Source organism: Cherax quadricarinatus, chromosome 16, assembly GCF_038502225.1.
Source record: "Cherax quadricarinatus isolate ZL_2023a chromosome 16, ASM3850222v1, whole genome shotgun sequence".
NCBI lineage: Eukaryota > Metazoa > Arthropoda > Malacostraca > Decapoda > Parastacidae > Cherax > Cherax quadricarinatus.
The window spans coordinates 44,234,772-44,251,173 of record NC_091307.1 but is presented as its reverse complement, the minus strand read 5'-3'; the positions used below and the strand labels follow the sequence as shown (position 1 = coordinate 44,251,173).

Sequence of the window (16,402 nt, the reverse complement as noted above, 5' to 3'; positions counted from 1 at the left end):
TATTCATAATCTGAGCCTCAAATATAAATTATTTTATTATCTATATTCTATATTTGACCCGTTTCACTGTAGTGTCTAGCTTAAGGATGATACTCAGGGATGTTATTTACCTAGGATAACTAAAAAAAAGAGTGTGGTTTATTTCGGCTAGAGTCCTGAGGTCATGTGTCCCAAAGTGCAACACTAAACTGACTATGAACAAGCATGTTCCTATATACTGTTAATTACATGCGGGCAGCATGAGAGCATTTAGACATCCAGGTTTTTCATTTGCTGCCAGGTGAACATGAGTAACGTGTGTAACAATACTATCACATTGGAGTATGTACTGCACAGACAGCATAAACAACAATTGTAAAATAAACCATACCACGGGCGGGGATAGAACTAGCAATCAGCGAATCACAAAACTATCCCCGCCCGTGGTATGGTATGTTTGCTATCGTGTCATTAAACACGCACCTGTTTAATGCTCCTTAATAAGGGGCACAAGGTGACAGATAGTGATTACTTATTAGGGAAAAATTTCCAAACATAATCTCAAGATCTTCTACATAGGTGTTTAAGTTAAATCAATGATTTATATAGTCTAAAATGTATTTTTTAATTTTCTTCTAGTGAATTCCGGCTCCGAAAATGTTGACAGAACTCAGAAAGCTGAGAGTAGAAGGTCCAGATAATTTCGTCTTAATGTCAGTGTCATAATATAGCTCCACTAACTTCACAACGGTAAAATATCTACTGCTTAGTTTTAAAATCGTACAGAAATGTCTTGGTGAAGAAAAGAAGTGTTGCAACGTGACATAACGTGCCTGTCTAGTAACTGTTCTCTTCACTTGTTATATTATTTGTTAACATAACAATATTCTGCAGTAAGATTGCTTATCAGTCTTTATCAGTATTGTTAAAGTTTATGGGTACTTATCCAAAATTTGTTGTTAATGAGACGGGGATTTTTTTAGGCTTATTTATTCATACATATTTCTTCAATGAGTGTTAACTAAAGATTCAGTAAGGCGATAGTCTACTCTTTATATATTAGTTTCAAAACATAATATTCATTTATCAGATAAACACTCGCCAAAGAATAAGGATTTATTCAAACCAACATCCACAGGAAACGAGTGGTAGCTACGAAATGAGAGTTAGTAAGGGACATCCTATATCAACAGACACTTTCCAACTCACATATGACATTCACATTTTCCTGTATTCGTCATGACTTAACTACTGGAAATTTGTCATTATTTCAGTTCCATATGCAATAATTTAGCCCAGGTAACAATATTATCTTGTTAATAAAGGCAGGAAGCGGGTGGTGTGTAGTGCGGGCATATGTAAATGTTCTCTTGTCATCATGTATTGAGGCCAGCGCGTCTAAACCCCTGAGCTTCAACTCTCCCATGTCCCCAACATCAAAGAACTCTCTCTCTCTCTCTCTCTCTCTCTCACACACACACTCTTACCTCATAGTCTGCAGCTTTACTGTAGAGGTGAGAGGCTCTGGGAAGAGTAGCATAAGCCGTCGCTAGAGACGCCGAGCTGATAATATTGACGCCTTCTGCTTGCCAGGAGTCTAATATATCTGTCATAAGAGAAAGTACAGGTTTTTAGTAATTGTAGATTTGTTAGTAAATTCTGCATTTATTATATATATATATATATATATATATATATATATATATATATATATATATATATATATATATATATATATATATATATATATATATATATATATATATATATATATATATATATATAAGATATGTTTTTTCATTTATGTTAATGTAAAAATTAACAATTTTGTTCCAAAAGAACATTACAAAAGTTACCTAACCTTGTTATGACAAAAACAATAAATTTACCATAAACCAACTAAATCAATTTTAGATAAGTTTACAATAATTTAATAATAAACAAACACAATGAAATATTTTTTTTCGTTAGGTTCAGAATGATTTTTGCGAAAGTAATGCTTATACAAACTTTCGCTTGCCTTATTCGCACATTTTACCTATTTGGCACGACACACACACACACACACACACACACACACACGCACACACACATACACACACCTGGAACGGAACAAGATTATAAATGAAAACCAGCATGGGTTCATGGAAGGCAAATCCTGTGTCACAAACCTCCTGGAGTTTTATGACAAGGTAACAGAAGTAAGACACGAGAGAGAGGGGTGGGTTGATTGCGTTTTCCTAGACTGCAGGAAGGCCTTTGACACAGTTCCTCACAAAAGATTAGTGCAGAAGCTGGAGGATCAGGCGCATATAACAGGAAGGGCACTGCAATGGATCAGGGAATACCTGACAGGGAGGCAGCAACGAGTCATTGTACGTGAAGAGGTATCACAGTGGGCGCCTGTGACGAGCGGGGTCCCACAGGGGTCAGTTCTAGGACCAGTGCTATTTTTGATATATGCGAACGACATGATGGAAGGAATAGACTCTGAAGTGTCCCTATTCGCAGATGGTGTGAAGTTGATGAGAAGAATTAAATCGGATGAGGATGAGGCAGGACTGCAAAGAGACCCGGACAGGCTGGACATGTGGTCCAGAAACTGGCTTCTCGAGTTCACCCCTGCCAAATGCAGTCATGAAGATTGGGGAGGGGCAAAGAAGACCGCAGACAGAGTATAGGCTAGGTGGACAAACACTACAGACCTCGCTCAGGGAGAAAGACCTTGGGGTGACCATAACACTGAGCACGTCACCGGAGGCACACATCAACCAAATAATTGCTGCAGCATACGGGCGCCTGGCAAGCCTGAGAATAGCGTTCCGATACCTTAATAAGGAATCGTTCAAGACACAGTACACTGTGTATGTTAGGCCCATACTGGAGTATGCAGCACCAGTCTGGAACCCACACCTGGTCAACCACGTCAAGAAGTTAGTCCCAGAGCTCAGGGGAATGTCGTACGAGGAAAGGTTGAGGGAAATCGGACTGACGACACTGGAGGACAGAAGGGTCAAGGGAGACATGATAACGACATACAAGATACTGCTGGGAATAGACAAGGTGGACAGAGATAGGATGTTCCAGAGAGGGGACACAGAAACAAGGGGTCACAACTGAAAGCTGAAGACTCAGACGAGTCACAGGGACTTTCTTCAGTCACAGAGTCGTCAGGAAGTGGAATGGCCTAGCAAGTGAAGTAGTGGAGGTAGGAACCATACATAGTTTTAAGAAGAGGTATGACAAAACTCAGGAAGCAGAGAGGGAGAGGACCTAGTAGCGATCAGTGAAGAGGCGGGACCAGGAGCTGAGTCTCGATCCCTGCAACCGCAATTAGGTGATTACACACACACACACACACACACACACACACACAAGAGAGAGAGAGAGAGAGAGAGAGGGGAGGGTGGATTGCATTTTCTTGGACTTCAAGAAGGCGTTTGACACAGGTCCACACAGGAGATTAGTGCAAAAACTGGATGACCAAGCAGGGATAACAGGGAAGGCCCTACAATGGGTCAGGGAATACTTGTCAGGAAGACAGCAGCGAGTCATGGTACGTGGCGAGGTGTCAGTGTGGGCACCTGTGACAAGCGGGGTCCCACAGTGGTCAGTCCTAGGACTAGTGCTGTTTCTGGTATTTGTGAACGACATGACGGAAGGAATAGACTCCAAAGTGTCCCTGTTTGCAGATGAGAAGAATTAATTCGATCGAAGACCAGGCAGAACTACAAAGGGATCTGGACAGGCTGCAGACCTGGTCCAGCAATTGGCTCCTGGAGTTCAACCCCACCAAGTGCCAAGTCATGAAGATTGGGGAAGGGCAAAGAGGACTGCAGACGGAATACAGTCTAGGGGGCCAGAGACTACAAACCTCACTCAAGGAAAAAGATCTTGGGGTGAGTATAACACCAGGCACATCTCCTGAAGCTCACATCAACCAAATAACTGCTGCAGCATATGGGCGCCTAGGAAACCTCAGAACAGCTTTCCGACATCTTAATAAGGAATCGTTCTGGACACTGTACACCGTGTACGTTATGCCCATATTGGAGTATGCGGCAGTCTGGAACCCACACCTAGCCAAGCACGTAAAGAAACTAGAGAAAGTGGAAAGGGTTGCAACAAGACTAGTCCCAGAGCTAAGAGGTATGTCCTACGAGGAGAGGTTAAGGGAAATCAACCTGACGACACTGGAGGACAGGAGAGATAGGGGGGGACATGATAACGACATACAAAATACTGAGTGGAATTGAAAAGGTGGACAAAGATAGGATGTTCCAGAGATGGGATACAACAACAAGGGGACACAGTTGGAAGCTGAAGATACAGATGAATTACAGGGATGTTAGGAAGTACTTCTTCAACCACAGAGAAGTCAGGAAGTGGAATAGTTTGGGAAGCGATGTAGTGGAGGCAGGATCCATACATAGCTTTAAGCAGAGATATGATAAAGCTCACGGTTCAGTGCCAGGAGCCTGGACTCGACCCCTGCAACCTCAATTAGGTGAGTACAACTAGGTGAGTACACACACACACATATATGTATATATATATATATATATATATATATATATATATATATATATATATATATATATATATATATATATATATATATATATATATATATATATATATATATATATATGGATATAAATGCACTGGAAAACGTACAAAGGAGGATGACAAAGTTGATCCCATATATCAGAAATCCTCCCTCTGAGGATAGACTAAGGGCCTTAAATCTGCACTCTCTAGAAAGGCGTAGAATTAGGGGGAATATGATTGAGGTGTATAAATGGAAAACAGGAATTAATAAAGGGGATGTAAATAGCGTGCTAAAAATATATAACACAGACAGAATTCGCAGCAATGGTATTAAATTGAAAAAAATCAGATTCAGGAAGGAAATAGGAAAGCACTGGTTTGGTAATAGAGTTGTGGATGAGTGGAACAAACTCCCGAGTGCCGTCATGGAAGCTAAGTCGTTGTGTAGCTTTAAAAATAGGTTGGATAAATACATGAGTGGGTGTGGGTGGGTGTGAGTTGGACCTGACTAGTGACGCGTCTCACCTCACTAGGTCAGTAAGGTCAGACAGTCAGTGAGCTTGAGGTCACTAGGTCAGTGATCTGAAGCCAGTAGGGAAACTGGGCCTGCCTCGCATAGGCCAGTAGTCCTGTTGCAGTGTTCCTTTTTTCTTATATATATATATATATATATATATATATATATATATATATATATATATATATATATATATATAAATATATATATATATATATATATATATTTATACATACATATATATATATATATATATATATATATATATATATATATATATATATATATATATATATATACATATATGTATGCAAAACAACCATATGTATATATATATATGCATATATGTATATATATATATATATATATATATATATATATATATATATATATATATATATATATATATATATATACATATATATATATATATATATATATATATATATATATATATATATATATATATATATAAAGATATATATATATAAATGTATATATATATATATATACATATATATATATATATATATATATATATATATATATATATATATATATATATATATATATATATATATATATATATATATATATATATATATTTTCAACAAGTAGGCCGTCTCCCACCGAGGCAGCGTGACCCAAAAAAGAAAGAAAATCCCCAAAAAGAAAATACTTTCATCATCATTCAACACTTTCACCACACTCACACATTATCACTGCTTTTGCAGAGGTGCTCAGAATACAACAGCTTAGAAGCATATATGTATAAAGATACACAACATATCCCTCCAAACTGCCAATATCCCAAACCCCTCCTTTAAAGTGCAGGCTTTGTACTTCCCATTTCCAGGACTCAAGTCCTACTATATGAACATAACCGGTTTCCCTGAATCCCTTCACTAAATATTACCCTGCTCACACTCCAACAGATCGTCAGGTCCCAAGTATCATTCGCCTCCATTCACTCCTATCTAACACGCTCATGCACGCTTGCTGGAAGTCCAAGCCCCTCGCCCACAAAACCTCCTTTACCCCCTCTTTCCAACTCTTTCGAGAACGACCCCTACCCCTCCTTCCTTCCCCTATAGATTTATATGCTTTCCATGTCATTCTACTGTGATCCATTCTCTCTAAATGACCAAACCACCTCAACAACCCCTCTTGTGCCCTCTGACTAATGCTTTTACTAACTCCACACCTTCTCCTAATATTCACACTCCGAATTTACACCACACATTGCCCTTAGACAGGACATCTCCACTGCCTCCAACCGTCTCCTCGCTGCTGCATTTACTACCCAAGCTTCACATCCATATATGAGTGTTGGTACTAGTATAATTTCATACATTCCCTTCTTTGCCTCCATAGATAACGTTTTTTGACTCCACATATACCTCAACGCACCACTCACCTTTTTTCACTCATCAATTCTATGATTAACTTCATCCTTCATAAGTCCATCCGCCGACACGTCAACTCCCAAGTATCTGAAAACATTCACTTCTTCCATACTCCTCCTCCCCAATTTGATATCCAATTTTTCTTTATCTAAATCATTTGATACCCTCATCACCTTACTCTTTTCTATGTTCACTTTCAACTTTCTACCTTTACACACATTCTCAAACTCATCCACTAACCTTTGCAATTTTTTTTTAGAATCTCCCATAAGCACAGTATCATCAGCAAAAAGTAACTGTGTCAATTCCCATTTTGAATTTGATTCCCCATAATTTAATCCCACCCCTCTCCCGAACACCCTAGCATTTACTTCTTTTACAACCCCATCTATAAATATATTAAACAACCATGGTGACATTACACATCCCTGTCTAAGACCTACTTTTACCGGGAAGTATTCTCCCTCTCTTCTACACACCATAACCTGAGCCTCACTATCCTCATAAAAGCTCTTCACAGCATTTAGTAACTTACCACCTATTCCATATACTTGCAGCATCTGTCACATTGCTCCCTTATCCACTCTATCATATGCCTTTTCTAAATCCATAAATGCAATAAAAACTTCCCTACCTTTATCTAAATACTGTTCACATATATACTTCAATGTAAACACTTGATCTACACATCCCCTACCCACTCTGAAGCCTCCCTGCTCATCCGCAATCCTACATTCTGTCTTACCTCTAATTCTTTCAATTATGTATATAATTATATATAATATATATATAGTATATATATATATATATATATATATATATATATATATATATATATATATATATATATATATATATATATATATATATGTATATATATATGTATATATATATATATATATATATATATATATATATATATATATATATATATATATATATATATATATATATATGTATATATATATATATATATATATATATATATATATATATATATATATATATATATATATATATATATATATATATGTATATATATATATATATATATATATATATATATATATATATATATATATATATATATATATATATATATATATATATATATATATATATATATGTCGTGCCGAATATGTAAAACTGGTCAATTAGCAAGAACTCATTTAAAATTAAGTCCTTTCTAAAATTTACTCTTATACGCTTAAAGATATATTTTTTTCATTAATGTTGATGTAAAAATTTATAATTTTGCACCAAAAGGAACTTAGAAAACTTACCTAACCTTATTATAATAAGCGCAATTTATTTTAGCCTAACCCAACTAAATATATTTTAGATTTGTTTACAATAATTTAATACTGAACAAACACAGTGAAATTTTTTTTTTTTTCGTTAGGTTCAGAATGATTTTTGCGAAATTATTGCATACACAAATTTTCACTTGTCCTATATGGCAAGATGAGAGTTGCTATTTAAGCCAAGATCGCAAGTTCTGCCTATTCGGCACGACATATATATATATATATATATATATATATATATATATATATATATATATATATATATATATATATATATATATATATATATATATATAATATATATATATATATATATATATATATATATATATATATATATATATATATATATATATATATATATATATATATATATATATATGTATATATATATATGTATATATATATATATATATATATATATATATATATATATATATATATATATATATATATGTATATATATATATATATATATATATATATATATATATATATATATATATATATATATATATATATATATATATATATATATATGTCGTGCCGAATAGGCAGAACTTGCGATCTTGGCTTAAATAGCAACGCTCATCTTGCCATATAGGACAAGTGAAAATTTTTGTATGCAATAATTTCGCCAAAATCATTCTGAACCTAACGAAAAATATATATTTGATTGTGTTTGTTTAGTACTAAATTATTGTAAACATACTTAAAATATATTTAGTTGGGTTAGGCTAAAATAAATTGTTCTTGTTATAATAAGGTTAGGTAAGTTTTCTAAGTTCCTTTTGGTGCAAAATTATAAATTTTTACATCAACATTAATGAAAAAAATATATCTTTAAACGTATAAGAGAAAATTTTAGAAAGGACTTAATTTTAAATGAGTTCTTGCTAATTGACCAGTTTTACATATTAGGCACGACATATATATATATATATATATATATATATATATATATATATATATATATATATATATATATATATATATATATATATATATATATATATATATATATATATATATATATATATATATATATATATATATCTGATTCCTGATGAAATTAGACCTTTCTTTTTTGTTGCAACACTTTGTGCACTTAAAAAAAAGGATGGAGGAATTCGGCCAATTGCAGTAGGCAACACGTTACGCCGCCTCGTATCCAAAGCTGTTGTCCGAAGTATTCGTGCAGAGGCAGCCATGATGCTTCAACCAAACCAGCTTGGCTTTGTGGTCTCTCAAGGAAGTGAAGCAGCGGTTCATGCAACAAGGGCGTATATCAACAACCTGCCTGAGGACAATGCAGTGGTAAAATTAGATTTCAAGAATGCATTCAAACTCCTGAAAAGAGACGTGGTATTAGCAGCAGTACAAAAACATTTCCCTGGTCTTTTCCCTTTTGTTGCAGCTGGGTATAGCAAGGAATCAATGCTTCTCTTTGGAGAGCATGAAATCACATCATCGGAGGGTGTCCAACAAGGAGATCCTCTTGCACCATTTCTCTTCTTTATAGCAGTTAGGGAAATCACAGTGAGACTGACCAGCGAGCTAAACATCTGGTTCCTAGATGATGGCACACTAGTAGGCACAAAGGAGTCCCTCCTACATGATCTTACACAGGTAATGACACGGGGACAGGAAACGGGTCTCATCCTGATTCCATCCAAATGTGAAATCATCTCAGTCAATCAACAAGTGATAAATGCAGTGAGATCAAAACTACCAGGAGCAGCAGTCATTGCCCCCACAAACAGTGTCTTGCTAGAAGCACCTCTGGGAAGCAATGCCATTGACACAATTCTCAGGAATAAATTGGAAGAGTTAAGGAGAATGGAACAACGAATAGGCAATCTGGACACCCACGATGCCTTGTACCTTCTCGCAAAGTGCTTGAGTCTGCCTAGGTTGACATATTTCCCAAGATGTGCACCTTCATATGATAACCCTATACTGCACGAATATGACAGTATCCTGAGGCAGATTTTTGCGAAAATACTTAACCTTACTCTAGAAGACGGGCAGTGGAACCAAGCTACACTTCCAGTCAGACTAGGAGGCATTGGTGTCCGCAAGTCATCACAGATTGCGCTACCTGCTTTTCTGTCTTCATGTATTGAATCCAGAGGGCTTGTAGCAGCAATTCTCCCTGAACATCTTAGGGACAAGATTGGAGTCCAGGACCAAAAGTTCATTGACGGAGCCATGATCTGGGATAATCTAACGGGCTCTGAAACCAGACCTGCTCCCCCCAACAACTACAAACAATCGCACTGGGATGGTCCAATAGTGGAAAATATAGCCTCAACAATGCTTCAGAGTGTCAGGGAAGGATAGAGCCCGCCTCCTGGCAGTGAGAGCCCCTCATGCAGTTGATTTTCTGTTGGCTGTTCCCAACTCCTGCCTTGGCACACGCCTCGACCCACAGACCATCCGCATCGGTGTTGCCCTTCGACTTGCCGCTCTATTCTCGTCGAACACAGGTGCATTTGTGGCAGTGAAGCAGCAGACCGATTCGGGTACCATGGTCTTGTGTGCCGTAAATCCGAGGGAAAGATTGCAAGACATGAGGAGGTTAATAACATTATCAAGAGGAGCCTCACAACAGCCGGATGCCCAGCAGTAATGGAGCCACCCCAGCTATGCAGATCTGATGGCAGCCAGAAGCGTCTAGATGGTATCACCCTTCAAGCCTGGACAGATGGGAAACAGGTGGTGCGGGACTATACATGTGCATCTACCTTGGCTAATACCTATCTCCACTACACCAGGGAGGAAGGAGGGGTAGGTGCGAGCTTCAGGGAGTCCCAAAAGTCTAGAAAATATGAAGAACTTGCCCATCATTACATGTTTGTTCCCATAGGCTCAGAGACCCTTGGCTCACGGGGAAAGAATGCATCTAAATTCCTTAAGGAGCTGGGAAAAAGACTCATCAGGGTAACTAGGGATCCCAGGGCAGCTAGTTTTCTGTTCCAGCGGCTCAGTGCGGCTGTTCAAAGGGGTAATGCCTGCTGTATTTTGGGCACACGCCCCAGCTCTGAGGAGCTGGATGAGATTTTCGCCCTATAATCGGTGATACACACGTAACAATATGTACCTTATATGCCACCTTTATATCAACAATGTATCTCTTAAATCTTTTGTACCATATTATATATATATATATATATATATATATATATATATATATATATATATATATATATATATATATATATATATATATGTATATATATATATACGAATGGTATTTAATAACAACACTGCGACGACTAGCCGGAGAAACGAAGTCGTGTTGTTTTTGCCCGCCTCACTGTGAGCGAAAATTCACGATGGTCTAACCTACAGGACCATAAAATCCTAGAAGAATCACACACCCAGCAGAGGTAGGTGTTGTATCATGATCCGAGGATGTACGATGGTGTGAGTGCCTCATAGCTAATTTCATTCTGCTCCACGTAATTGGTGAACTAGCCTCAACGAGCAGTATTTATAGAACTGTAACCACGAACGAGTGGTATTTAAGCAATGGTGAGGAAAAATTATATGTATATATATATATATATATATATATATATATATATATATATATATATATATATATATATATATATATATATATATATATATATATATATATATATATATATATATATATGTGTGTGTGTGTGTGTGTGTGTGTGTGTGTGTGTGTGTGTGTGCTACCTGGTTACCTGGAGGTTATTCCGAGGATCAACGCCCCCGCGGCCCGGTCCATGACCAGGCTTCCCGATGGATCAGGGCCTGATCAATTAGGCTGTTACTACTGGCCGCACGGAGTCCAACGTACGAGCCACAGCCCGGCTGCTCCGGCACTGACTTTAGGTATCTGTCCAGCTCTCTCTTGAAGGCAGCCAGGGGTTTACTGGCAATTCCCCTAATGCTTGATGGGAGGCTGTTGAACAGTCTTGGGCCCCGGACACTTATGGTGTTTTCTTACGGGGCTCCATACATACTGTGCGTAAACCAAGAACCAACATGGTTTACGCGGGCCAGTTTCGGCAGACATCATCGTGAGTATCCACCGGAGATCACAGAGTTGTGACAATCCTCTGCAACAGACCGTTGCTTCTGTATCAGTGAAAGTGCAGTGTGCATTTTGGGATTTGGGAAGTAGCGGTGGTGAGGGGATCCTGGCAGTGGAGGTGTGGAGGAGGTTTTGTTTACATCTGTGACCGACCGGGGTCGTGGGTTGGGGGAGGAAGTGACCGCCCACGACACGGTCATTGGGTGGTGAACAGAACTCCTCGGTTAATAGTGTGAGCATGGTGATTAGTGTGCCAAATGGCGAGGGTTTTTTTCTATATGGAACAGTAAGTGTATAACAATTAGCAAAAGTTAGTCAGTGATGTGCATCTTGAGCGAACACACAGGGCCACTCCCTCCCCCCCTCCCTGATCCCCTCCCCTCATCCCAGCCTAGGAACACTGACTTCCTGACCAAGGGTATTGCCGTTTAGTGCCCCACCAATTACAAGTTCCGCCGCTCGCTACTCCCCACCCTCATTCCCCATGCATCCATGCTGTCCTTCGCCCGTCACCCCACATCTGGCGCCCTCCCACCCTCACGATATCAGCAATGTCTCAAGTAGTCGCGGGTTCCCAGGAATCTTCACGACAGAGCCAAATCTGTCGTTGACGAGGCATCTGCCGGGTGTGCTACAGGGAATGTGCGCTAAATCCCTCAACTGGCAACATCCGTGCACATAATGGATGTCTAGGATCCAGGAGAGCTCCAAATGAGAACAACCAACAGCCTCCACCAGCAGACAGGGCTGACAGCTACTGTGACTTCACCTCTACAGAGGACCTCAAATCTGCAATCAAATTAACATCCACCAGGACTCTGACACACATCCCCAAAGCAGCTCGCCCTCAAGCTGCTAGCAAATTCACTAACCTTCTGAAGAAAGTCAACGATGCTCCTTCAAACAACAGATCCTGGCACAACCTGCTGCTTTTTGGCAATGCCTGTTTGGCTGTCCCACCAAGGAGGGACAAGTCACTAGCAACGCATGTTATTAGGGCAATAAATGCATTCCCAAGGGATAACAACCTCGTCCGTTTCATCCCTAGGGCGCCAAACACCCACCAGGCAAATGTCAACAACAGGACACCCGACTTCTCAAAAATCAGAGCCCAAATTAGCAAAAAAATAGTAGAGGGTAATACTATTGGAGCACTGAGGCATATAACCAGTGAGGATACCATCACTCCCAAGGATGTAAGCACGGCGCAAGCTTTGAAGGACAAACATTCACCCAGGGCTCCCAGTACCAACATTGACCTCCCTGATATTGCAGCAGGCGAAGAACATCTAACTTTACAGGATGCCGATGTGTATAAAGCTGCTATGTCATTTCCACAGGGCTCAGCAGGAGGTTTCACCGGTTTAAGGCCTCAACACTTATAACAGATACTCAATCCAGCACTTGGTGATGTTCCAGAGAGGCTGCTGTCTGAACTCACCAAATTTTCCAACCTGTGCCTGGCTGGCACAGGTCGGAAAAAGGATGGCAGAATTAGGCCCATTGCAATGGGTAACACCCTTCGGCGCCTAGTCGCCAAGGCTGCAGTAAGAAGGGTGAATCAAGAGGCTGCTGCAATGCTGAAACCAACTCAGCTCGGTTTTTGGCGTTCAACAGGGCTGTGAAGCAGCTGCCCATGCAGCACTAGTGTATATCAACAACATGTCTGATGAAAAAGCCTTGGTCAAATTGAACTTTGCCAACGCTTTTAACTCAGTCAGAAGGGATGCTGCTCTCCAAGCAGTTTATAGAAACTTCCCTTCCCTTTATCCCTTCATAGAAACGTGTTATAGTGTGACTTCCAAACTATTGTTTGGGGACCATGAAATTGACTCATGTGAGGGCGTTCAACAGGGGGACTCTCTCGCCCTTTTTCAATTCTGTTTGGTCATCAAGGAAGTCACAGAAGCACTCTCCAGCGAACTCAATATCTGGTTCCTGGATGATAGAACCCTAGCTGGTACAGCAGAATCTCTCCTAGAGGACATCAGTAAAATTAAAGACATGGGAGAAAGCCTGGGCCTTTCATTAAACACCACCACATGTGAAATAGTTTCTACCAATCATCAGATGATCCAGAATATTAGCACCATTTTACCAGGAGCACGAGCCATTGATCCAGCCAATAGCAGTCTCCTTGGTGCTCCTCCTGGGTCCAATGTAATTGATCTGATCCTAGAATAAAAAGTCTCAGACCCCCGGACAATGGAAAGCAGGATGAAAGACATTGACACACACACTATGCCTTCTACCTACTCACCAGGTGCCTGTCAATCCCAAAACTTACCTACTTTCTCATCCCCTGCATGCATCAGCCTTACTAGAGATTTTAGCAATGCAAGGAATTCACAAGAGCAGTGTGGTGAGATTGGTATAGCACTGCATACTTTGCTCCAAGGTTCGTAGGTTCGAGTCTCCTTCAGCCAGAGATCAGTGTTTGTGTATATTTCGCCTGCTCTTGCGAATTCCTTGTATATATATATATATATATATATATATATATATATATATATATATATATATATATATATATATATATATATATATATATATATATATATATATATATATATATATATATATATATATATATATATATATATATATATATATATATATATATATATATATATATATATATATATATTAATTAATTAATTATATATTAACAAGTCGGCCGTCTCCCACCGAGGCAGGGAGTCCTAAAAAGAAAAAATCTCAAAAAAAAAAAAATACTTTCATCATCATTGAACACTTTCACCTCACTCACACATAATCACTGTTTTTGCAGAGGTGCTCAGAATACAACAGTTTAGAAGCATATAAGTATAAAGATACACAACAACCACTAATATCCCAAACCCCTCCTTTAGAGTGCAGGCATTGTACTTTCCATTTCCAGGACTCAAGTCCAGCTATATAAAAATAACTGGTTTCCCTGAATCCCTTCACTAAATATTACCCTGCTCACATTTCAACAGCTCGTCAGGTCCCAAATACCATTCGTCTTCATTCACTCCTATCAAACACGCTTACACACGCCTGCTTGAAGTCCAAGCCCCTCGCCTACAAAACCTCCCTTACCCCTTCCTTCCAACCCTTTCGAGGACAACCCCTATCCCACCTTCCTTCCCCTACAGATTTATATGCTCTCCATGTCATTCTACTTTGATCCATTCTCTCTAAATGACCAAACCACCTCAACAACTGCTCTTCAGCCCTCTGACTTATATTTTTATTAACCCTACACCTCCTAATTTCCACACTCCTAATTTTCTGCATAATATTTATACCACACATTGCCCTTACACAGGACATCTCCACTGCCTCCAACCACCTCCTCCCTGCAGCATTTACAACCCAAGTTTCACACCCATATAAGAGTGTTGGTACTAGTATACTTTCATAAATTCCCTTCTTTGCCTCTATGGATAACGTTTCCTGTCTTCACATATACCTCAATGTATCACTCGCCTTTTTTCCCTCCTCAATTCTATGATTAACCTCATCCTTCATAAATCCATCAGCCGACACGTCAACTGCCAAACATCTGAAAACATTCACTTTTTCCATACTCCTCCTCCCCAATTTGATATCCAATTTTTCTTTATCTAAAACATTTCATACGCTCATCACCTTACTCTTTTCTATGTTCACTTTCAACTTTCTACCTTTACACACACTCCCAAACTCGTCCACTAACCTTTCCAATTTTACTTTAAAATCTCCCATAAGCACAGTATCATCAGCAAAAAGCAATTGTGTCAATTCCCATTTTGTATTTGATTCCCTATAATTTAATCCCACCCCTCTCCCGAACACCCTAGCATTTACTTCTTTTACAACCCCATCTATAAATATATTAAACAACCTTGGTGACATTACACATCCCTGTTTAAGACCTACTTTTACTGGGAAGTATTCTCCCTCTCTTCTACACACCATAACCTGAGCCTCACTAGCCTCATAAAAGCTCTTTACAGCATTTAGTAACTTACCACCTATTCAATATACTTGCAACATCTGCCACATTGCTCCCCTATCCACTCTATCATATGCCTTTTCTAAATCCATAAATGCAATAAAAACTTCCCTACCTTTATCTAAATACTGTTCACATACATGCTTCAATGGAAACACTTGATTTGCACATCCCCTACCCACTCTGAAACTTCCTTGCTCATCCGCAATCCTAAATTCTGTCTTACCTCTAATTCTTTCAATTATAACCCTACCGTACACTTTTCCTGGTATACTCAGTAATCTTATTCTTCTATAATTTTTACAATCTCTTTTGTCCCCCTTCCCTTTATTTAAAGGAACTATACATGCTCTCTGCCAATCCCAAGGTACCTTCCCCTCTTTCATACATTTATTAAACAAAAATACCAACCACTCCAACACTATATCCCCCCCTGCTTTTAACATTTCTGTCATGATCCCATCAGTTCCAGCTGCTTTACCCCCTTTCATTCTATGTAATGCCTCACGTACCTCCCCCACACTTACATTCTGTTCTTCTTCACTCCTAAAAGATGGTATACCTCCCTGGCCAGTGCTTGAAATTACC

General features: G+C 38.7%; 1 protein-coding gene across 1 annotated transcript in view; it reads right to left on the bottom strand.

The window, feature by feature from the left end:
- Positions 1 to 816: 816 nt before the first annotated feature.
- LOC128688798 (nephrin-like) overlaps positions 817 to 16,402 on the bottom strand; it is a 625,489-nt gene continuing 609,903 nt past the window's right edge. Inside the window, exons 13-14 of the mRNA XM_070085659.1 lie at positions 1,467 to 1,576; positions 817 to 867 (exon numbers count right to left, since the gene is read on the bottom strand). Coding sequence (XP_069941760.1) covers positions 817 to 867; positions 1,467 to 1,576 — 161 coding nt within the window. The remainder of the gene's footprint in view (positions 868 to 1,466; positions 1,577 to 16,402) is intronic.